Source organism: Chiloscyllium plagiosum, unplaced genomic scaffold (genome assembly GCF_037043375.1).
Source record: "Chiloscyllium plagiosum isolate Xiang-an unplaced genomic scaffold, Cpla_swu_hap1 HiC_scaffold_25, whole genome shotgun sequence".
Lineage (NCBI taxonomy): Eukaryota > Metazoa > Chordata > Chondrichthyes > Orectolobiformes > Hemiscylliidae > Chiloscyllium > Chiloscyllium plagiosum.
In genome coordinates this window covers 56040948-56066594 of record NW_028270163.1, presented here as the reverse complement: position 1 = coordinate 56066594, position 25647 = coordinate 56040948, and the positions used below count along the sequence as shown (strand labels likewise).

General features: G+C 40.3%; 1 protein-coding gene across 5 annotated transcripts in view; it reads left to right on the top strand.

The window, feature by feature from the left end:
* Positions 1-25647, top strand: part of atad5a (ATPase family AAA domain containing 5a) — a 55010-nt gene that overhangs the window by 20512 nt on the left and 8851 nt on the right. For 2 of the 5 annotated variants that reach the window (XM_043715117.2, XM_088000757.1), the window contains 14 exons: positions 461-618; positions 1490-1640; positions 5276-5695; positions 8983-9079; positions 10292-10377; positions 11484-11623; positions 14225-14390; positions 16504-16680; positions 17109-17254; positions 18340-18433; positions 19617-19681; positions 22221-22401; positions 23155-23357; positions 24033-24925. In XM_043715117.2, coding sequence (XP_043571052.1) covers positions 461-618; positions 1490-1640; positions 5276-5695; positions 8983-9079; positions 10292-10377; positions 11484-11623; positions 14225-14390; positions 16504-16680; positions 17109-17254; positions 18340-18433; positions 19617-19681; positions 22221-22401; positions 23155-23357; positions 24033-24925 — 2977 coding nt within the window. The remainder of the gene's footprint in view (positions 1-460; positions 619-1489; positions 1641-5275; positions 5696-8982; positions 9080-10291; positions 10378-11483; positions 11624-14224; positions 14391-16503; positions 16681-17108; positions 17255-18339; positions 18434-19616; positions 19682-22220; positions 22402-23154; positions 23358-24032; positions 24926-25647) is intronic. The other 3 variants (XM_043715120.2, XM_043715119.2, XM_043715121.2) reach the window with 3 other exon arrangements.

The window sequence follows — 25647 nt, the reverse complement described above, 5'->3', positions numbered from 1 at the left end:
AACTGTTGTGTTAGAGAGTCTGTTTCTGAGTAACTTATTTTAAAAATAAATTCTTAGTTGGAAGAATAGCCAAGATATCCTGAAATGTGATAACTTTCTTCCACTGGTAATGACAGCTTTCAAGATCGGACCTCCTTCCACATCATTTCTATATACCAGTATACTAAAAACTAACCAGCTGTGCTATTGTAAATGCACTTGTGTTGCAGTTTTCAAGTCATGCACTGACTCAGCTCAGTATGTTTAGTTGAGGTGGAGGTAAGTAAACTGTTCATATGGAAAGTCTTACCCATACAATAATATGCCTACAGTAAAATCTATCTTGAGTGTTTTTGGGCATTCTTCCCACACATTGCCCTGGCATGTAGTACTTAGCACATCATGAGATCATGTCATAATTTTATTTATTGTAATTAGCCAGAATTACTTTAATGAGCATGGTTTTGATTTTGTTATCTAGTTTCACTGTTATGGGATCTAGCTTGGCCCAAGTCTACTATTCTAACCCATCTCCGGGATATGAATGAAGGAATGGAAAGAATTCTGAAAGACTCCCTTGCCCTTGGAGATTTCTCTGAAGTGAAATACACATTCAACATCACTGCATCTTGGACTGGGGTTAGTTTGCCTTGTGGTGCATTTCTAAAGTATTGTATTGATATTTAATTACTACACTGTTCAGTTGAGATAGTGTTTGCAGTGTCTCCCACATCATTTTGGAGGCCAAGTCTTTTTCCACAAGGATGGAGGATAAGCCAACTGAGCACATGTTCAGAATACTAGTAGCAGAGACCTCGGTGTAGGTTAGCTGCCTTTCTGTCAGCCTTGGCTCAATGTAACACTCACCTCTGAATCAGCTGGGCATGGATCAAGACTTCCTGCTGAAATACCAAACCAAGATCCCATCTGTGCTCTCTGGTAGACATAGTGTCCCATTGTGCTATTTGCAGACTCATAGAATCATAATGTGTGATTCAATCCATCGAGTCCACACTGACCCTCCGAAGAGCATCCTACCCGGACTCCCCTACCCTAAACCTATAACACTGTATTTCTCAAGCATTATCCACCAAGCCTACACATCCCTGGATACTATGGGCAATTTAGCATGGCCAATCCACCTAACCTACACATCTTTGAATCATGAAAGGAAACCGAAGCACCTGGAGGAAACCCATGAAGACATAGGGAGAACATGCAAACTCCACACAAAGTCCGCCAAGGGTGGAATTGAACCCAGGTCCCTAGTGCTGGAAGGCAACAGTGCTATCCTAGAAGAGGTTCGGAATTATTCTTGAGGTCCTGGGAAATATATATCCTTCAACAAGCATCCCAAAATGGATTGTCTGGTAATTTATTTCAATGCTGATTTGTGGGAGCTCACTGCACAAATTGGTCGCTGTCTAAGAGGAATTTGTGGGAGATTGTTGCCTTTTCAAAATTTGTCTTTCATTTTATGAGAAATCACATGGATTTAAAATTTCTCCAGATATCTACCTCAAGGACAGAATTCTCCCAGGACATCCAGAAGTGTTTACTTGAAGAAATTAGGTCATCCAATCCAGAGTTTCCTGTTCGAAAACTTTTCAAATCATTACTCCAGAAACGAACTGAATATCTTGCACAGACTGTCAAAACAGGTGAGTGATCTCAGATCTTTTGGCAGTGTTGACCTTAGCTATGGTAATAATGCATGTTTTCAGGATTTTAACATTCAGTATTCTTAGGTTTAGAATCATCAATTAGTCTTGCTAAATTAATCTACTGTACTGTGGAGAACGAAATATGTCTTTCAAACATCTGACATGATTTGGGGGTAATAGAGGTACCTTGCTATTAAGTTATGATTTTTTTGGCTCATTCCACATTCTATCAAGTGGTAAATTTATTCTGATAGAAAAAATGAATGGAACTGGGGTTGTAAGTGGGCGGCACGGTGGCACAGTGGTTAGCGCTGCTGCCTCATCGCGCCAGAGACCCAGGTTCAATTCCCGCCTGAGGCGACTGACTGTGTGGAGTTTGCACATTCTCCCCGTGTTTGCGTGGGTTTCCTCCGGGTGCTCCGGTTTCCTCCCACACTGCAAAGATGTGCAGGTTAGGTGAATTGGCCATGCTAAATTGCCCGTCGTGTTAGGTTAGGGGTATGGGTGGGTTGCGCTTCGGCGGGGGGGGGGGGGGGGGGGGGGGGGACTTGTTGGGCCGAAGGGCCTGTTTCCACACTGTAAGTAATCTAATCTAATAAGTTTACAAAATCACAGAAGTGGCCATTGAAGAAGGCGGTCATCCACTGCCCTCTTGACCGCCTCAATTGAACCTGTCTCACCACCATACTTCCAGGCAGTGCAATGACAAATGCTACCTGACCAATCAAAGGCTTGTTGCTATGCTCTCTTGAACTGTCAACAACTGATGTCAATTGAAAATCCAGTCTTAAGATTTTCTTTGGGTAGAATTGTCTTGAACTCATGCAAGGTTTGGGCACACTGTCTCTAAAAGAGTAACTTTGTTTCATGTGCCACAGTTAGCTTCGCTTGTTTTTCCCAAAATGGCAAACAAACTCTTGTATTCCCTCCTTTTAAGGCAGTTTAGTCCATGATCCAAAAATGTAAAAAAATGTGATCTCTTACAGTCCTAATTCTATCCCAAATATGTTTTATAAGCGTCCTCTCAATTGATATTAAACTGATCATTTTGTAATTGCTGAGCATATCCTTGCAACCTTTTGAAATAGGGGTGTGATGTTCAGACCTGCTGCTTTGTCAAATTTAAGGGCCTATTGTCTATCCAACACATCTTCCTTATCCATTTTGAACTCTTCTAGGGGCAGAGTTTCCTTCTCTGTCACCAAGGCCTGTTTAAAGTTAGATACACAGTATTAAATTAATCCCTCAGCCTTACCCCCGCCACTAAGTGTAAATCCCCTTTTTGGTTTCTAATCCCTCCTCCTTCTTTTACTCCTCTTTTAGTGTTTATATACCTATGGAAGATATTGAAATTCCCCTTTATGTGGCTACCAATCTTTTCTCATAATTCCTCTTTGCTTCTCTCATATGTTTTTCACCTTCCCTCTGAATCTTCCATATTCCTCTTGGTTCTCAATTCTATTTTCTACCTCACACCAGTTATAAGTAAACTTTTTGTTATTTCTTTATCATAATTTCTATCTCCTTTATCATCCTGGGAGTTCGTGATTTGTGTGTTGTACGTTTCCCTTTTGAGGGAACATGCCTTGGCTAGCCGAGTTATCTTTTCTTTATTAGATAACCTGTTGCTCATTTACAACGTTTCTCGTCAACCTTTCATTGCAGTCTGTCTGGCCCAGCTGTGATCTTACCCCATTGAAGTCAGCTATTTAGCAATTGATTTTTGCTTACTCTAGATAGAGCATTGTCATTCTCCACCATCCTAATGCTTAGTAGCTTCTATAGCTCCCCACTGACCATTTATCCACTCGGCCCACCTAATTTCCAAGACTCAGATCCAACAACATTTCCTTTTTGAAACCAAAAAAGAAATTGCTGGAAAAGCTCAGCAGGTCTGGCAGCATTTGTAGGGAGAAGTCAGAGTTAACGTTTTGGGTCGAGTGACCCTTCCTTAGAACTGTATCTTTTCCAGATGAATTTGACACATCCTGCTGTAGGAAATTCTGAATACAATCCAAGAACACTAAGACTCCAGATGTTCTTTTCATACCAGAATCCCAGTCTATGTTTGGGTAATTAAAAAGTGTCTCATAATAACTATTCCAAAATGTTGTCATCTCTGTAATTTTCCCTGCAAGTTTGTTTCTCGATATCCTTTCCTCGAGTTGGTGGTCTGTAGACTACACTAGGCGAATTGATTCTGTCCTTGAACCCTGTCAGACATCCCCTTTCTCCAGAATTGCAATGCTCTCCTTAACCAATTCTGCCACCCTTCTTTCTTTCATGTCTTTTCAATTTTTTCTGAACAAGTTAGACCCAGGAACATTTATCGCTGCAACATGATATCCACAATGCATACTGCACCTTTTATCATAAAACAGTTCAACAGGGAATATTAAGAGTAATCCATATGTTTACACTGACCATTGCAAACTGTTATGCTGTTTACTGCAACTTATGTTTCTTATAGATTAGTTTAAGAAGTATAGATGAGTTCAGGAAAAAGCAACAATGCACAAAATTCTAACCATTTGGCTCATTAATTATCTTAGTGACAAGCTTAGAGTGGTGCTGGAAATGGACAGCAGATCAGGCAGCATCTGAGGAGCAAGAAAATCGATGTTTCAGGCAGGAGCCCTTCATCAGGAATGAGGCTGGAAGCCTCGGGGGTGGAGTTGGGGGGAAGGTAGCTGGGAGTGCAATAGGTGGATGGAGGAAAGGGTAAAGGTGATAGGTCGGATGGGAGGGTGGAGTGGATCGGTGGGAAGTAAGATTGATAGTTGGGACAGGTCATGAGAATGGTGTTGAGCTGGAAGTTTGGAACTGGGGTAAGGTGGGGGGAGGGGAAATGAGGAAACTGGTGAAATCCACATTGATGCCCTGGGGTTGAAGGGTTCTGAGGCAGAAGATGAGGCATTCTTGTTCCAGGCGTCGGGTGGTGAGGGAGTGGCTTCCTCCACCACTACTCCCTCACCACCCAACGCCTGGAACAAGAATGCCTCATCTGCCTCAGAACCCTTAAACCCTAGGGCATCAATGTGGACTTTACCAGTTTCATCATTTCCCCCCCGCCCCCCCCTTATCCCAGTTCCAAACTTCCAGCTCAGCACCATTCTCATAACCTGTCAATCTTACTTCCCACCTATCCGCTCCACCCTCCTCTCCGACCTATTACCTTTACCCTTCCTCCATCCACCTATTGCACTCCCAGCTACCTTCCCCCTAGCCCCATCCCTGAGGCTTCCAGCCTCATTCCTGATGAAGGGCTCCTGCCTGAAACATCGATTTTCCTGCTCTTTGGATGCTGCCTGACCTGCTGTGCATTTCCAACACCACTCTAACCTTGACTCTAATCTCCAGCATCTGCAGCCCTCACTTTCATCTAATTACCTTTAGTGATCTGTTTGTAACCTGTGACATAAGCTTTTCAGTCGGTTTGTTTTCAGAACATCGGATGAATTAAGAGTGATCCTGATGTCCAGCCATTATGCATTTTTCACGGCAGTGCACTTCAAGCAGTCTGCATTTTGTGTCTGTGAGGAGGTCTGGGTTTGCAGCTTCATGTGGGATGCATGATGTCATTAGTTATGCCGTTTTGCAAACTTTGCACATATTTTTCTTTTAACTCATAGGACCCTCTAATAAATTGGACATTTCTGTAATAGAGATAGATACCAAGCCTCAACAAGTGTTACCTCTGTGCAGCAGTCCACAACAATCTTTGGGCAAAAGGAAGAGAAAGAAGGAAAGACAGGAACAGAAACAAAAGAGGAGGAAAACATTTGATGGTGATCCGAGCTCAGTTATTATCATTAGGGATGAATGCACTCCAGTAATGTCTGCGCAATGTGAGAAATCCACCAAGAGAAACAGCAGACGTGCCCAAACCCTGAATGATGTGGCTCTTTCCAAAACTAGCCTCTGGCGATCTGTTAAGCAGCAAGAGTTGAAATTTAAAACTGGAGCAACAGAAACACAGAATATGCCTGCTGTATCACAAGTCCCTGAACTAACTGACCAACCAAAGATGGAGGAAGCTGCTACTTCTGATGGTAATTTTATTTTTTTTTCCTAAGTGGCCCTTAGATTTTTAGTGAAGTCCATGTGTTTGCAAGTACATACAAACAGGAGTGAGACTTTTCAGCACCTGCAGTTTGCCTTGTCATTCACACAGATTTTGTCTGTTCTATTCATCAGCTCCATTTATATTATAGCTCCAAATGCTTTAATAACTGAAACAGAGCAAAAAGGTGCAATAAAAACTGCTGGCAACTGAGCTAATTTCTATACTTAAAATCTTTAAAGCTGAATTCTGGAGAGGGTGGAGCTGAACAATACATACATTGAACAATACATTTTAACATTGGCATGACAAATCACAAAGTATTAATTCAAGGTAAACATGTAATATTGCCCAGTTAGTAATTCTTCTTGAGCACATAACTTTCGCAGGTCGTGCTAAACCATCAGGTATGCATTTACTCAGTGGACTAGCTGTGGATCCTGTACTCTTGTGAGAAGAGAAAAGGGCAAATTTATCCTCTTTTATTTTGGACTTCTTGACATGAGAAGCAGAGAACTTGTTCCCACACTTGTCATTTCTGGCCTTCACCTGGTTGCTGCAAATATGAGAAAGTGATACGGTTGATTTGGCTTTCTAGTTGTTCTTTCCATTCAGCCCCTTCGACAGAATTGTAAACTTGGTATGTGTGAGCGAACTATACTCAACATATGTTAAAATGTAGCACCAACTTTATTTCATTTGTTCATGGATATGGGCATCGCTGATTGGCCCAGTATTTGTTGCCCATCCCTAATTGCCCTTGAGTAGCTCGCTAGGCCATTTTAGAGGCAGTTAAATCAACCACATTGCTCTGGGTCTGGACTTGCCTACAGGCCAAACTGGGAAGAGTGACAGATTTCCTTCCTTAAAGAACAATAAAACCAGATGTGTTTCTATGCCAATTATTACTTGATGGCTATGAGGCATTTAATGAATTCATAGTGAGGTCTGAACTTGTGTGTCCAGAGCATTATCCTGGGTCTCTGGTTTACTAGTCCAGTATGATTACCACTAAGCTACTACCTTCCCTTAATTTGTATTTATATAGTGCCTCCAACAAACAAACTCTCTAGATCATTCCTTAGGAATGTAATCAGACAAAAATTAATGGCAAACCAAAACTGGAGACCAAACACTTGGTCAGCGAGGTGGAGGTGACAGGGCCACAGAGCTCCTGACCTCATTACAGCCTTAGTTTAAACATTGACAAAAGAGCTGAATTCCAGTGTTGCAGTGAGAGTGACAGTCCTTACATCAAGGCAGCATTTGACCAAGTGTGGCATGAAGTACTCTCAGCAGAACTGAAATCGATGAATATCGAGGGCAAACTGTCTGCTGGTTGGAGTCCTACTTGGCACATAGGAAGATGATTGTGATTTTGGAGGTCAGTCATCTCCGCTCCAGGACATCTCTGCAGGAGTTTCTCAGGCTAATGTCCTAGGTCCAACCATCTTCAGCTGCTTCATTGATGACTTTCCCTCCATCAGGTGGGAATATTCGCTGATGATTGTACATTGTTCAACATCATTTGCGATTCCTCAGATCTTGAAGCAGTCCATGTTCAAATACAACTGGATCTGGACAATATATAGGCTTGGCCTGACAAGTGGTACATTACATTTGTAAATGTCAGGTGATGACCACTCTAACAAGAGACAATCCAGCTAACGCCAGTTGACATTCAGATGATCAACATTCAAGGATCAGCATCCTTGGCACTATCATTGATCAGAAACTCAGCTGGACACCTCACATAAACATTGTGGCTACAAGAGCAGGTCAGAGGCTAGAAATACTGTGGTGAGTAATTCACCTCCTAACTCCTGCTCCTCAGATGCTGCCTGACCTGCTGTGCTTTTCTAGCACCATATTCTTGACTCTGATCTCCAGCATCTGCAATCCTCACCTTCTCCTAACTCCCCACAGTCTGTCCATTATCTGCAAGGCACAAGTCAGGAGTATGATGGGATCCTCTCCACTTCCCTGGATGGGTGCAGCTTCAACAACACTCTAGAAGCTTGACACCATCCAGGACAAAGCAGCTGGCTTAAATGGTGCCACATTCAAAAACATCCACTTCCTGTCTCACCAACGCTCAGCAGAAGCAGTGTGTACAATCCATGAGATAGACTTCACCAGCAATCCTTAGACAGCATTTTCCAAACCGACTATCATTTCCATCTGGAAGGGCAAGGGCAGCAGGTACATCGGAAGGCAAGCACCTACAAGTTCCCCTCTAAGCCACTCACCATCCTGATCTGTAAATATTTTGATGTTCCTGTCAATGGGTCAAAACCCTGGAAATCCCCCTCATAAAGGGTATTGTGCCGCAGTTCAAGAAGTGTAGGTGCTTGTGTTGGACTGGTGTGGACAAAGTTAACACAACACCAGATTATAGTCCAACACATTTATTTGGAAGTACAAGCTTTTGAAATACTGCTCTTTCGTCAGTGCTCCGAAAGCTTGTACTTCCAAATAAACCTGTTGGACTATACCTGGTGTTGTGTGGTTTTTGATACAGTTTAAGAAGTCAGTTCACACTACCTTCTCAAGGGCAACTCTGAATGGGCAATAAATGCTGGCCAACTACCAATTCTCATGTCCCACTATAAAAAAATGTAAGGAAGAAGGGAGATATCGAGCGGTTTTGGAAGAGAATTATTCCACTTCAAGCCTGGATGACGAAAGGCTTACTTGCCAAGGATGGAGATGTTGACCAATCTTTGTCTGGTGGGTTTTGAGAAGATTTGTAGCTCATATTGAGGTTCTGGATGTAAGTTTGCTCGCTGACCTGGAAGGTTCATTTTCGGACGTTTCATCACCATGCTGGGAAACATCATATGTGAATAAATAGCACTGACACCAGTGATTATGTTACCCAGTATGGTGACGAAACGGCTGAAAATGAACCTTCCAGCTCAGCAAGCAAACCTACATCCAATCTTTGTCTCTTTAGTTATCGTTCTAGTAATATCTCTGCATTTCCAATCCTTTCATTAAATAATCCTGAAATTCTTTTAACCTTTTACGGTCGGTTCTTCTCTCATGCGATGGTTGTGTTCTTGTGCAACCGCGCGTTATTGAAAAATTGTGCTTTAGAACAGCACCTAGTGTTGGCACAATAATTGCTTTACAGCTAATACACATTGTAAAAGTTCATGCTGTAGAAATAGCTTCCCCAATTCATTAGTTGCGTTGCAGCGAATTCGCACTGACCAAATGCACGTTATAACACAACAACCTGTGTTTGAAATTCTAACTGAACTTCGATTTTAGACCCAGTCAAGGAAGATCTGCTATGGACAGAGCAATACCAGCCGCAGCACTCCAGTGAACTTGTGGGAAATCTCAATGCTGTCAGAAAATTACGCAGGTATTTACTGAGCAATCTGAAATCAACTTTATATAAGTGCAGTCTAAAGTCAGTTTCTGTAGAAAACCCTAGGTCTGTCTCAGAAAATACCAGGAGAAAGTGAGAACTGCAGATGATGGCGATCAGAGTCAAAAGTGTTTGCGCTGGTAAAGCACAGCCAGTCAGGCAGCATTTGAGGAGCAGGAGAGTCAACATTTCAAGCATAAGCTCTTCATCAGGGATGCTGTCTGACCAGCTATGCTTTTCCAGCGCCACACTTTTTGACTCAGAAAATATCAACTGGAACAAGTCATCAAATTGGTGCGATTCAGAAACCTATTTGAGGAATGATGATTCTGGGTTTAGAATGCTTTTGGTGGCCCATAATTGTGGTTCATATTGAACAGCTGTGTGGCATGTTGAATGTAGAGTTCTGAAAATTGGTGCTGATGCCAGCAAATAGGTTCCTTGCCAGGTAGCAGTATTGTCCTGACCAGAATGGACATCAAAAACATTTTGTCTATGGTTGTGGAAAAGCAAAATACATGCTGATTATTGGTCAGCAATGATGTGACGCATTCCCATATATCACGTCTGCAGTATAGTTATAGCTGAAACAGTTTTTCTACTTTTGACACTGAAAGTTCTTCTCTCTTCTACCCCTTCCCACGGATACAGATGTACACACTGTGTCTATCTAAATGCCTTGACACGAGTTAGGAAGTTGTCAAAACAAAACTTCAAGGTCAACACCCATCATCAACTTTCACCCACTACAGAATAATGGGAGTTGTACACTTCTTATGCCTCCTGGAAGATGTCTTAGAAGTGTCAAAGTTTCACTTTTGAATCATGGAGAATGTCAAACTAAAGAAAGTTGAATTCTTATTTTGGATTAGCACACATTTGCTATTTCCATGTATGTTTCTCCACAGACTTTCTTGATCCTTTCCCTTTTTTTTCCACAGCGTATGGACTTGCACTTGTTTTCAGTATCTCAGAAACTGACAGCCATTTGTGGCTAGGCATCAGCAAGCTGTCAAATGCTCAGAGATATTGTCACTGAGTCTGCTATATTTCTGCTAGATGTCTCTGCTCATCTACTTTTAAGTGACTTAATTTATTTGCAAAATTTAAATATGGGTATTTGTTAGACATGGGAAGGTTCTGAATAAAATAAGAATCAAGTCCTATACATTAACAGATTTGTTTTTTAATTTGGAAATAAAATAGTTGGTTAATGGAATGGAAGAAGAGAGCTGATAAGGAAGAAAAGAAAAAACAGAAGGAGAAAAAGACTGAAAAAGACAAGAAGTTGGGTATGAAATTCTTAAACATTGTTCTTCAATATAAGGTTGGAACCTGATTTTGTTTTGCTGTCTCAGAATATTCAGATGTGAACCAGCACTCTAAACATTACTAGAGCTGGAGATTGGAGCCTCATTTAATAGAAGCTAGTTCATACTTTTGCATCGGTCAATATTTATAGATAATTAAATTTAAGTGCATGCATGCTACTTTAGAGCCAAACTTGAAATTCAGTATTAAAGAAGTATTGGAGTATTGTATGCAGTTTTGGCCCCATATTTCCAGAAGAATGTACTAGCCCTGAGGTGGGTTCAGAGGAGGTTCACTGGAATGGTCCCAGGAATGAAAAGGTTAACGTATGAGGAACCTAATGGAATTTGGGTCTAAACGTGATGGAGTTTAGAAGGATGAGGAGGGATCTAATTGAAACTTACAGAATACTGAAATGGCCTGGATAGAGTGGATATTGGGAAGATGTTTCCATTGGTGGGAGAGACTCAGACCTGAGGGCAGAGCCTTGGGGTAAGGGGAAAACATTTTAGAAAGGCAATAAAAAGAAACTTCTTCAGCCAGAGAGTGGTGCATTTATGCAATTCACAGCCACAGAAAGTTGTGGAAGCCAAGTCATTGAGTATATTTATGATGGAGATAGACAGGTTCTTGATTGTCATGGGGATCAAGGGTTACGGGGAGAAAGTGAGAGAATGGGGTTGAGAAGCTAATCAGCCATGATTGAATGACTGAGCTGACTCAATGGGCTGAATGGCCTAATTTCTGCTCGTTATAGATTCCGCTCTGTTCCTTACTTATAGAATCATTATTCACCTTGGTGTTTATTGAATCTTTTGTTGTTTACCCTGTCAAATTCTGTGGTTCTTCTGCATCCCTTGCTATTTCAGATACTAGCGTCATAGAAACGAAACGTCTTAAGACTTAAGGGTGCTTTTCAATTAAGCAGTGTTTTAATTTTTTGTAACATCAGCTTTAATTTGAGAGTTTAATAGTCACTTGCTATTTTTCGGTTTCCGATGCTGTGTGTGTTTTGGTTTGTTTTAACGTACCCAGCATGTGTGCTTTAATCTCTAGTCTGTTTTGTTCTTCCTTCCTCTCTTCTCAGATGTTTGGGACAATAGTGACTTTAATATGGAGAGTTCCGAGGATGAGGATTCTTTGTGCAATACCGTGCTAATTACAGGACCACCTGGAGTTGGGAAAACTGCTGCAGTTTATGCTTGTGCTCAGGAGTTAGGTTTTAAGGTTTGTGCTCTTATTCTCCAACCTGGTACTTTTGTTGCCCCTAAATGCCTTAAGTTATGGCACCAAGAGTTTGGTAAAGGATCAACTGACTTTACTTCAGTAACACATCAGCAGAAACCCTTGAACACAGACAGAAAAATTATGTTTGCAACAAAATGGCAGTGGGTAATCAGCACATCCACCCTCTACACATGAGGGAATTGCTAGCACAAGTATTATTGTTTTCTCTGGCTACTTTAGTAATAGTTTATAATTATTATTATCTAGGAACTTGGGTTCTAAAATCAAGTTAGATTTATGATTTTTAGCGTATGAAGGTGATCTTTATTTTTAGATGTTGGAAGCTGTTTGTGAAAGTGTGTTAGGACTGCACTTCCAAGAAATGATGCGACTTAAGCTAAGTGGCTAGACGAGCTATCCAGTACAGTAATTGCAGAAGTCTTTAGTAGGGTGAGCTTTGGCGATTCAAAGAAACAAATGACAAAGTCAGAGGTAGGTTTAGATCAGAAGAAAAGAACCATACCAGCAGATGTGTTTTGCAGTCTAAAAGTAATCCCAAAGTGGCTGGAAAGAGCCCTGATATTTTTCTTGGAGGTTTGAGAGAGTCAGTGGGTTTATTTTGATTTGATTTATTGTCATCACATATACCCAAGTACAGTGAAAATTTTTATTTTGTGAGCAGTATAGAAAGATCATAACAAACAAGGACATATTGATTGGGGTTAGGCAGAGCGAGGCATACAAGATTACATCTGCACAGGTGGTGCACAAAAGCAAGGTCAACATTAAATTTGAAAATAGGCCCATTCAGCAATCTAATAACAGTAATTGTGTCTCAGAGAGGCGGTAGCGAAGAGAGTCACGTTGGTGAAAGAGCAGAAATTCATCAGAAGGAAATGCTTCTGATCTCGTCAATTAAGTAAGAAATTTTAAAGTGAAGATACAAGTGATAATTTACTGGAGTTGAGTCCGTGAAGGTCATTGTTGAAAAAAAGGGATAAACTCTTTCTCTGCGCTCATAGTGACAGGACTTTTTTGAATTGTCTCATATATACCATGTTGTTTCTAGTCAATTGTAAATATAAATGTCCTTTTGTTAAAAGAACACTGCAGACTGTTGTGAAATGTATGCAATGACTGACCACCATGATAACCAAATGGGAAAATTCTGGCCTATCAACCCAGGTTTCACTGACTTGTCTAGTATTACCATAAGCTGGGGTCATAACACTATACAAGTGTGTACAGTTCATTTTGAAAGCTAATTTGCCTTGCCTTTTGAGTTTCTGATGAATCTATTAAAGAGGAAGCCCCTTTCATAGTTTGGGTCTGATGTATGGAGCTGTTGTTTCCTGCTCATTTGAGTTGCTTCATTTTGCTTATCTCCAGTTTCTTTCATTATGGCACAGAAAGTGGCTTCATTTAAATCTTACTTAATATCTGCATAAATTTTCTCCTGTGAGTAGGAAGGCTCACAACATCTGGCACTCTGGCTGATTATCTTCTCCCTGTTGCAGATACAGAGTGTATTTATAGCTGCTCCTCCTCTCCTCCTCACCTCCCACTACCGCCATCACTTAACCATTATTAGAGTAAGATATTTGATGTTACAATTCCATGGTGTTTAGTAATCAAGTTGTATGGAATTATGAAATACAGAACAGGCCTTTTAGTCCATCAAGTCTATACCACCAAAGTTATACAAAATCTATACGAGTCACATTATCTAGCTAGGGCTATAGCCTTTAATGTTATGGCATTTTTAAAAAATTCTGTATTAACTTGGAATTCTGCACAGAAGAAATTGATTAATTTCAGATACAGCAGAAAAATGTATCCAATAATATAATTTAACTTAATCCAGACTGTAAACCCCGAAATCTTATTTTTAATTGGTGTGCATTTATATTTTCTTCAATGTTTTTACTACTGCTGTTCCTTGGGATTGGTGTTAGTATTTAGCACTAAAGGTGAACCAGAAGATGTATGATTTGGCAGTGTCTTGTGTTAACTGATGTACATTTAATGTTTTCATGGTACAGTACATTGCAGTCATCAAACCAGTTGCATTTTTGGAACCATGGCTAATTGATATGAAAAGATATGAAAGTTACATTTGCCCATTTTCCATGTAGTCAACTCTTGTGGATTTTGGTTATTAACAATCTGCCTTCAGAGCAAACTGTGAGACTGTAATAGCCTTCGTAGTGAATGTGCTCAGACAATGTACGACATGAAGGTTCGAGTTCAGCATACTCTTTGGAAAATGTAAAGTTTATATTCTTCCAGTTAATTTATATATATCTGATATCTTGGTATTATACTGCCAACAACACTCAGCCTGATCCAAATCTCCACAAATATTAGGTCAAATTAGCAAGGACCCCTCACATGGAATCAGTAATTGAATCATGTCTCTTTCAATCAATCGAAGGGAGCGGTGCTCAGAAGAATGAGATCTTACTGAAGCTGATCTCAATGGTTACTTCATGAATAAGGAGATCTTTTTCTCAGTTGAATACTAGACTTGTCCTGTTAATGTTGGTATTAGCCACACTGCTTGGTGTCAAATGTCCTTTATGTGAGTACTTTTGCTTCCAGGTATTTGAAGTAAACGCTTCATCTCAGCGAAGTGGCAGACAGATTCTCTCTCAACTGAAAGAAGCCACTCAGTCTCACCAAGTTGATAAACAAGGAACAAATGCCCTAAAGCCTACTTTCTTCAACAGCAACAAGTTTCAGTCTTCACAAACAACAAAATCTCCAAGTAAGTATTGTTGTGCTTCACTGGGGTAGTGTGCTGGAAATCAAGTCCTGCTATTCCTGGAGTCGTCACAAAAGTTAAGCATTGGTGAGGCCACTTTTAGAATACTGCATACAATTCTGGTTACCCTGCTATAGGAAGGATATCGTTAAACTGGAATGGGTACAGAAGAAAATTTATAAGGCTGTTTCTGGGACTGGAGGGTTTGAGTTATAAGTTGAGGTTGGATAGGCTGGGAATTTCGTCCCTGAAGTGTCGGAGGTTGATCATATAGAGATTTATAAAATCAAGAAGGGTACAGATAAGGTGAATAGCCTATGTCTTTTTCCAAGGGTAGAGGGATCCAAACCTGGAAGGCATAGGTTTAAGGTGAGAGGGGAAAGATTTAAAACTGATCAGGGAGCAATTTCTTCTCAGGGTGGTCCATGTATGGAGTGAGCTGCCATAGGAAGTGTTAGAGCTGGGTACAGTTACATTTTAAAAGACATTTGGACAGGTACATGAATAGGGAAGGTTTAGAGAAATATGGACAAAATGCAGGCAAATGGGACTTGTTCAGTTCAGGATACCTGGTTGGCATGGATGAGATGGATCAAAGGATCTATTTACGTGCTGTATGACTCAATGACAGTGCCTCTGTTTTACAGAAGTATGCAAGATTACCCAATTTACCTTATTTTTAGAATTAGGTTGAGAACGTGGACAAAGCTTCTATACTTAACATGAATTATTAATTATTACAAATGAATTGATTTTAGCTACAGGTAAACAATTATGAACTGTCAACATATAACTCTCTGCTAGTTTAAACTGTAACTTTCTTATAAAATTACTCTTACACATACAGACAGATGCACACACAAAACATGGATAGAGGGAAAGACTGGGAAGGCAGTTTAGTGATCCCTGTCGAGAGGGTTTGCTGAGCTGATCCTTTTGGCTTGTCAGGACTTGCTACTCCTCCTCCATCTTCCTCCCCCTGGTACTTTCACTTGCTCACTGGAGACTCAGCGCAACTAGTTCACATACTATCTGAGTTACTGGTTAGATGCCATGGTTCATAACAACTGATGAGGGGAAATAAATTGCCTGTCTTTGGACTCGAGGTGTTGTTACTGTAGACCAAGAACAACGCCTTCCTTTCCAGAGGTCTGATGGTTTCATCCCCAGACGTTCACACCCCCCACTGTTCAGCTACCCAGGAACCAGTTACAGTTATTGACAGGCAGAAAGCCTTTATCATCAACAATGGTCTTGGAATGTGACCCAAACAGTGACTTATTTCCAACCAAATTCTCATTGTGTACACTTGGGCTTCCAACCCCACGTTTTGAACAAAACCACATTCTGAATTGCATTTACAATGAGTGACAGGTAATTTGCTTTTAAGTAATGCAGTACTACTTTCCACAAGCCTTGGTTTTCAAAAATGTCCTTTTCCCATTTCAGTCCACAATCAAAATGCAAAAATAAAAATCGTGGTCTTTACAGTACATAACCCTTTGCTGGCCACACGATCTCTATTTTATACAAATTATATAACATTTAAACAAAGTTATAATCTGGAATGCTTTGAGCTCCTTATAAAGATTCATTATTAACTCCAGAAGGGACCTGGTAAACACTTGAAGGGAATAAAATATTGTCGGGCTCTGGAAAAAGAGGAAGGAAGTGGGACTAATTAATAACATTTTTGAGCAGCCAGCACAGGTGCAGTGGGCTAAATGGCCTTCACCTCTACTGCATTACTCTGTCGCTCTGCAAAAGAATTGCATTACCAGTGAACACTCCCCTCAGGACAGTTTACTCATTCTATTGGCTCGCAAGCAGTTTTAAGGTTCTTTGATTCAACCCATTGTACCTATGCCATTGACTCCTTAATTACAGATCCTGTATAGTTACACCTAATAGATATGAACCTAACCAGGTCATATTTTGTCAGATGTGGTATACCCAGAATTTCTTGAGTTCATAACAGTATATCATAACAAAGTTGAAATGAGAAACTATATACATTTTCTGTGTGCAAGTAACCTTCTGCCATTCTTCAGATGAATTGCAACTGCATTGGGTCTACTTATGGGTCTACTTATTTCCAAATGATTTCTTTCCACAGAAAAAGCACATTCACCCAAAAAAGTAGTCTCTTCACCCAGGAGGGCACCCCAGTCCCCAAAGGGAAAGATCTCAAAGAAGAACCTAGCACCAAATTCTTTAACCAATTTCTTCAAAGGTCTGTCAAAACAGAACAAAACTGAAGAAGCAGAAAATTTTGAAGATAAGGAGATGAAGGGTAGGAATAAAACTCCCTTCCTGTGCCCCTTTTCAGTGTCTTCTGAATGTGTGACCTCAATTAGAATTTTTATCTGGTACCATTGGATTCCAGAGTCCCACCCTTTCCAACGTCTGTGGCCAAATTGCCTTACCCTCTCTGGGTGTTTTGGACATTGTTGTTGCAAACATTCCTGTGAAGCACATTGAAATATATTTCTACTTTAAAGGTGCTATATATGTAGACAAAAGCAGTTGTCTTTGTAAAAATGATGAACATTTCTAACTGAAAGCTAGCTTGCAAATTGAGTACTGTTGCTTGACCTGCGAGATGGCTGCGGATAGACTTTGAGAATTGTACATAAAAGAAAATGACCAAATCTCAAGCTACACCTGTTGGTTAAATTAAGAATTAACAATATTGTTGAAGTTTTTCTTATGTTATATTAGACAAGCCACAGAAGAATTGTAAGGCCCAGAAGATCACCCCTCAAATTATGGATGTAACTAGGGACTCCCTCTTGTCTGAAAGCAAGGACACTGGCTCTGAAGAATCCAGCAAAAAAAGTGCCACATCACTCATCCTTTTTGAGGAGGTATGTTTACTAACTCACACTGCAGCTAATCTGTGTTGACTTAATAACTGACAAAAGAATAAAACAAATGATAATAAAATGATATGCAAATAACTATGATGCTTTTTATTATTACATGGAATCCAGTTAGCAGTAATAACCCTTCATTCCTGATGAAATCCATAAAGGCCTGTTCTGTGTTAGCCATGATGGCTACTTAACAGTAACAAGGGCTTCCACCAAGTGTTAAAAATGATGATATTTGAAATGCAGCCTGATCAAACTTCAGGACAGCAACAATGTATAGTTGACCATGTATTCATCGCCTTACAGAATGCATTATAAAATATTACATTTTGCACCTAAGCTGTTTATCACTGCTCTATTCAGGTTGTTTATTGCAACTGTGTTATAGATACATCTGTATGTATGCAGATGGATCATGGTGGCAATTTGTATTGGTGTCACTGTATCTCCTTTGTTAGGAGCACATTCCATTTAAAATCTCAGAATCAAGGTGAGTTAATCAAAATACAGGTCGACTACGAGTGGTTGAATAACCTTTTCCTGCTTCCCTGTACACATTGGTTTGTCCTTTTTCAATTTTGAGCTTTAGAGGGCTTGTTCTCAACTCTTGTACCATTTGGAAATATCCTGAAGCAAAGCACCATAATTTACTGGTATCCACTGCTTTGAATCCATGCAAATGAATACGTGCATACATTCAGACTGTATCCTCTGATTTTGTTTTAATGCATCTAAGTTGGATGCAACGAAGGAAAGCTTACATTCCTAGTTTAAATGAAACTGGATGTAGGTGAATTGATTATTTGGAGGGCTGTTGCAGACACAATAGAGTAAGTAGCTTCCACCTTCACTGTATTGATTCTGTGCATGCACACATGTGGCTACACACATACGTGTGTTCTTAAGTACATGTATATGTGAGTGCCCTAGTACAAGCTAGGATCTCCTAATGAACCTGTCTTTTCTTGGGGTGAGACTCTGCAATGTCAAGTTTCTACCCTCTATATGTGTTGCCATACTCTATACCATTTATAACTTCTAGTGACACTCGTGTTGCTGCTTCTCCCTTTTTCAAACAGGTGGATGTAATATTTGATGATGATGCTGGATTTCTAAGTGCAATTAAGACCTTCATGGCAACAGCAAAGCGGCCAGTTATACTCACCACTACTGGTAAGTATCAATGTTTTTAATAAATGATGCATTCTATTTAAATCTTGGATGAGATAGTTGATTTCCTCATACTGGGTGGTTAACAATCAGATGGCAATGGTAGCATAATTTTGATGTCTGTCTGACTGCAACAACTAATCACTTTGTATTCTCCCATCTCTTCACATACACATTAGTTACTGACATCCCTGTACTAGAACCCGAAAGGTTATTTTGTGTTTTTTTCTCCACATTTGGACTTGAAGATCTTTGAACATCAAAACTGAGATGAAATATAGTTTAAAATATATAAAAATGTTAAGGTAGTGCGATCTTTGATTTTATTAATTGAGGCATGAAATTCAAAAGGTAGGAAGTTGCTAAATTCTTTATAAATCATTGGTTCGGCTCCTCCAAGAGTATCAAGGCCAATTCTGGTCATACCACAACAGGGAGGATATCACAATCTTGGAGAGGGTTTATAAGAGATTCACTGTCATGGCAACAGGGATGAAGGTCTTTAGCTCAGTGGAGAGATTAGAGAAAGTGGCAAGTGCTCATTTACAACAGAAAAGATTTAGGGAAGTTTTGATAGAGGTACTCCAATTAGTGAGGGGCTTTATTAGATGGTTGAGAGGTGGACATTATGAAACTATGATGAGGGATTTTTTTTGCCCTCTTTTGGACAAGGTATTAAACTAAGATCTTGGCTCCCTCTGTTAGGAGAATGTTAAAATTCCTGTATTATGTAAATGATATAGGATTAATGTGAAACAGAGACATGGGGAATTGTAATTTACTTTGGTACTGAGCCGGTGTTAAAACTAATATTGAACTCTGGTTAATATAATGGTGAGTAATCAGAGAGTGAAAAAAGCCCATAAAACATCTAATATATTCTCAGCTTGAGGTGTGGGAGTCTCTGTGGAAGTTTGTAAGCGTTTGCCTATGTTCTACCAAATTACAATCTTGTAGTTATGCTAAAATAGGTTGTTTTATTTTCTAAAACTGTGATCTTGATTGGTCTCTGAGTGTCATGTTATGGTGAATGTACCTGGTCCATTTGCTATCAAATGCCACCTGTACCCATCAGTGTTATGGTTGGTGCCCTGCTGTGTGTATGCACCTCAGGCTGCTGAAATATTGTATTTGTAAGTTTTTAAACATTGAATGGTCAGCCCTTGTGTTTGTTATTGATCCTTAGATCCTAACTTCAGTTTAATGTTTGAGTGCTGGTTTGAAGAAATCTGTTTCAAAGTGCCATCCTTGGTAAGCTTCTTGAGTTTTATTTTGTTTGTAATGAAAGATCTTCAGTGAATTGACTTCAGAAACTTCCTTGGCCATTACCTATCTCCCAACGAACAAAACAGATTACCTTGTTATCAATTCATTGCTGTTTGTGAGATCTAGCCATACACAACTTGAGTGCCATTTTCTAATATGACAATAAATACACTTTGAAAGTAATTAATTGGCTTTAAAGTGTTTTGGTGGCACCTCAGGTGATGAAGGGTACGAGGTAAATGTTCATGACAAGAAACTTGGAGACACTGTGAACTGTGAGGCAGATTATGCTAGACTTCAAGAGGCCACAGGCTGTCTGTCACATGACAGATGAAATAAAATGCAGGGAAAAATGAAGTGATATGTTTCATGATGAAAATTAGGAGACGCTGTATGGCATAAAGAGTACCATTCTAAAGGAAATGCAGCAAGACCTGGCAGTCAATGTGCATGAAGCATTGACAAATAGTCAAAACAACATATATCTATCCTGTTGAACCCCTCAGAATTTTTTAATGCGATAAGATCACCTCTCAATCTTCTAAGCTTCGAGTACAGACCCACCCTGCTCAAATTTTACTCATTAGACAACCCCTCCTCAAAAAAACGATCTAAACTGTGTACAGTACTGTGTGGTTGTAGCAGGTATTCCAACTTTTGTACTTCATCTCCCATATAATAATCCTAACATTCTGTTTGCATCCTAACTACTTTCTGTAGCTGTGAGCTAAATTATTATGATTCATGTACGAGAGAACACAAATCCTCTATCTCTCAAACTGTAATCTTTCTCAATTTAAACACTTTCTTCCTACTAAAGTGAATAACCTCACATTTTCAAATATCCTATTCTGTCTGGCAACTTTTTGTATGCTTACCATCTTTTGTGGACTCTTCACAACTTGCTGTCTATCTTTGCAACATTTTAAGGTAGTAGCCCAGACCCTAACTTTGCTAGTTGTTTTAAGCAGGTGTAGAGTGGATATCCCAAAACTGATGCAGCTGGCCCAATCACTTAGTTTTAAACAAAACAGAATATATTTGCAAGCTTACCAAACGAAACACAAGCAAAAGAGAACAGAATACAAAATAACTTAATCTATCCAAAAATCCAAAAGATTATTCAAACTTAATGATGCTGTTCCAAGTATTTGCAACAATCCCCATAGACAACCCTTGGCAAAAAGGTTAAATCATACACTGTCTTACAGGAGAGATGTCAGAGAGAGAGAGAGAGGCAAGATGGCAGAGAGATTCAGCATGGAACACCTTCTTCCATGTTGCTGTTTGTTTGACCAGCAGCCTCAAAACTCTTAACAGCTTTCAATGAACAGCCAGACTGCTGAAACCAAACCAAACCAAAGATAAACTGAGCTGGGAGAACTGGCCATTCATTGTACAAATGTCGTTTTAAAACTTGAAAGCCTGTTGCCTGAGGTGGTATCTGTAGGCTGTAATCAAACTGACCCTAAACCCCTTCAAACCTAGACTTTCGGAACCACTGCTTTTCCAACTTCTCTGAAAAAGAAAAGCAAGGACAGCATAACCTTGGTAAAGGAACAGCATCATCACACTTTGGAAATCCAGATATCTACATCTATTGATTCCTCCTTATCCATATTGCAGTATTGATTGGATCCTCAAGAAATATAAAATTTGTCAAACGCTGTTTTTCTTTCATTTAATGAAACTGAGCCAGTATGGTTTTTCTTGTGCTTTTCTTGAGTCCTGCTGCTACTTCGTTAACAATGGATTCGTCATTTGACCAATGGCAGATGTTAGGCTAACTGATTTGTTATTTTTAGTTTGATGGAGGTTTACTTAATTGTACCTTTCAGAAAGAAATGTGATAAATGGGGTTACTGGGACAGTTGAGGGACTGGGACTAACTAAACTGCTCTTAGAGAACAGGCATAGTTTTGATGGGACAAACGTTTTATGATTCTATGATCCTTTTACTTGATGCTGGGTATTGCAACATTCCCCATCTACCACTTTACCCTATCTTCTGCAGGCATTGACTGACTAGTGCCAGGGTACAGGCATATGGGCACATGGCTCTTCAGTCAGTCACCCAAGTGTCAGAAAGCTCCCAGCTCAAAAAATGGGACCCATGAAATACTCTTAAACTGCAGTTTGTGTAAAGAAGCTGTAAAATAATGTGACAAGACTCACAACAAACAATCCATTGAAATAGAATCTCCATGAACTGAAACAAATAGAACTCATCTTGAAGTAAAACCCCTGTCTTCCTTAAAAGTAGGATTATTTTTGCAGTAAGTGTAAGGAGTGGAGGATAGTAACCTAATACAAAGAATGTGAATAAAACCAACTCCAGTCACTGACAGCAGCATGGTCTCCAGGCATGATTGACAGGGAATTACCAATCATCTCCTAGCTGACTGAGACTGATAATGGTTTAAGGTATGCAACATTGTTTTATTCCATTTATCCTTTAGAATAAGGATGTTGTAAAGACCTTACCCCAGTATAGCACTTCAAATTTTCTGCTTTTTCAACCCAGGCAAATGTTGCCAGCTATCTACAGCTTTTGTGCCTAGCTGAAAACTTAAGGACCGATATGAAGGATCTCAGTGCGCTGCTTGCCCTCAATAAGTGTGACATTCGACAGAGCATCCTTCACCTGCAGTTTTGGGTGCGAAGTGGAGGTGGCTATCCAGTGGATAAGCTTCTCCCTGCTGAAGGTGAGTGAAAAATCTTTCTCACGTCCAGTCTGGGTTCTTCACAACTGACATTTGCATTCATAAAACTGAACCAAAAAATTCAAATTACTTTCATCTGAACATTTCTCCAGTCTACTTGTTTATGATGACCCATGAAATTCTTTTACCTGTGCCAGGCATTTTAAATTTGGAAATTTTCGGCAAATTATGAAATAAAGGTTTTATTGATTTGTACAGCGCAGAAAAAGTCCTTCACCCCATCAAGTCTGCACCGACATAACTGCCACTAAAAGTGTGCTTAACAGCTACCTCTGAATAAGGAGCAGCACTCCGAAAGCTAGTACTTCCAAATAAACCTGTTGGACCATAATCTGGTGTTGTGTGACTTTTAACTTTGCCCAAATTACAGGCAGCTGTGTGCCTTCCAAGTTCCTTCATTAATATGATGTAATTACAAAGATACTAAAATGATAGTCAGAAAATAACAAGCTGATCCATCAAGCCTTTGCTCTTATTTCTCCGCAGTGCAACATGCTGGTGACCTCTCAGTGTTTAGATGTTGACTTTTAAGGACTAGTTTTTCCAAACAACTGAGTTTAACAAGTTTAAAGTTTTGACCAGCTGCTATTTGAGCTGCTATTACTTGATCCATGACCATCTTTATAAAGATTAGTATTGTATTTTGAATTAGATAAAATACAGCTTGTTCTAAAATTAAGTGTTTTTTTGACAAAAAATTAACTTCTTTACTACTATTCAATTAATAACCCAAAGGAATAAGAATGGCTGCAAGCCCAGTTCAAGAGGAATTGGTCGGAAATGCAGTTCCTGCCAAAGACACCCTGGAGAATTTGTCAAAGAGCAGCTCCATTGTGAAGATGCAGGATGTTCCCAAATGCAGCACAGGATGCACAGAGAGCCTGCTTGGTTTCAAATACTTTACTGGACCATCAAGCAATCTATTTTCCATGTTCAAGGTAACTGCTCCCACTGTCAAGTACAAACTGACACTTACTCATTTGAGATTGGTCAGGAAGGGCAAGAAGTGCATGGTAAAAATAGGGGTTCGTTAGCATGGCTTCATCAAGGGGCGGTCACGTCTGACAATTCTTTGAGGAGGTAACGAATTTAGGGCCATTGGATATGATCTATTTGGATTTCTAGGTGGCCTTTGACAAGATGCCGCACAGGAGGCTGCTAAATAGGATAAGAGTTTCTGGTATTAGAGCTAATCATTGGCATGGATGAAGAATTAGCTGACTGGCAGAAGGCAGAGAATGGGGATAATGGGGTCATTGTCAGTATGGCAGCTAGTGATTAGTAGACTTGGGACTACCAAATTAACAATATGTATGAAGGAACTGAGGTCGTTGTTGCTAAGCTTAGGGTCCATAAGAGATTCACAAGAATAATCCTGGAAATTAAGGGCTTGATATATAAGATTGAGGACTTTGGGTCTGTACTCAGTGATGTTTAGAAAGTTATGTGAGATCTTATGGAAATTTGCAGAATACTCAAATGGGCTTTTTCTTTTGTACAATTGCAATGAGAGCAGCCTGCCTTGTCTGAAGCTGTAACATATGCAATGGGTTGCAGCAGGTGCTCCAGTAACTCTGTTTTATGTTGATCTTTATGTTTAATTTGCTTTTCAGCAGGATGTCATTTCACTGGAGCAACAGAGAAGTCAAGTACAAATCCTCCTGGAGTTTCAAAGGAGGCGGCTGGACTTCATATTCCACAACTTGCAATTTCTTCTGCCACTACCAGTCCGAATTATTCCTGATGCAAAAAGGCCTGAAAATCTAATATCTGAACACACTGAGTCTTCCATCAGTAAACCCATACAGGCAGCTGGAAGAATTCTTCAGGGAAGTGACATATTTCCTGATACCAGCACTGTAAAATTTTTGGATAAGACAAAGCATCACAGAAAGGCCATCTTGTTTGATGACAGCGATCTATTTGACACAGATGAGAGCAATACCTTTGTGACTTTACTGAATGATATTCCTACCTCACCTGAAGTTGCTGATAAAGCAGCACAAAGCCAAGCCAGTAAAGTGAGTTGGGGTGGGCCTGTCAGGGATGAGACTGATTCCTCTAGAGTTATTGAAGAGAAGCCAAGAACATCAGCAGAACGAAAGTGTAGTGAGTTGGTATCTTTGTGTCTCAGATCACTAGCTGAGTTCACAGACAATATCTCATTCTTGGACAGTTGCCTCCACACATGCATGGTTGAAACAGAGGGTTCATGTGGACAGCGTGATTATTACTGGGCTGCTGCAGAAATTAAAAATGGCGTGTTGGATGAGAGGAGGGATGAGTCGGGAGATTGGTGGTCTACTCACAGCTATGGGGAAATTCGAGCCACTGTGGAAGCTTTGAGCTGGAAGAAGTGTCGGCTGCAGATTCAGCAATCCATAGAGTCAGCTGTCACCAAGTGCAGGAAACCAGGAGAAAGCCCATTGGAGAAACTCACCTTTCACATTCCAAATCATCAAAACAGTAATGCTTTATTCACACAATGTCCGCATTATCTCACAAGGTATGTTTCAAACTTATATCCACATTTTTTGTTTTAAAATTCATTCACTGGGTTGCATCAGGACACTGGATTAGTGGTGCTGGAAGAGCACAGCAGTTCAGGCAGCATCCAAGGAGCAGCGAAATCGATGTTTCGGGCAAAAGCCCTTCATCAGGAATAAAGGCAGAGAGCCTGAAGCGTGGAGAGATAAGCTAGAGGAGGGTGGGGGTGGGGAGAAAGTAGCATAGAGTACAATAGGTGAGTGGGGAAGGGGATGAAGGTGATAGGTCAGGGAGGAGAGGGTGGAGTGGATAGATGGAAAAAGAGATAGGCAGGTAGGACAAGTCATGGGGACAGTGCTGAGCTGGAGGTTTGGAACTAGGGTGAGGTGGGGGAAGGGAAAATGAGGAAACTGTTGAAGTCCACGTTGACACCCTGGGGTTGAAGTGTTCTGAAGCGGAAGATGAGGCGTTCTTCCTCCAGGCATCTGGTGGTGAGGGAGCGGCGGTGAAGGAGGCCCAGGACCTCCATGTCCTCGGGGAGTGGGAGGGGGAGTTGAAATGTTGGGCCACGGGGCGGTGTGGTTGATTGGTGCGGGTGTCTCTTTATTCCATTTCCCTGCGCACATTATCATCACCCCACCTCCATGTATAATTGTGAACAGGAAAATTTGGAACTTGTCGTCTTTTGCAACATATAACTTAGCAGTGTGATCAAGGTTTTCCACCAATGTTCTCTTTGTT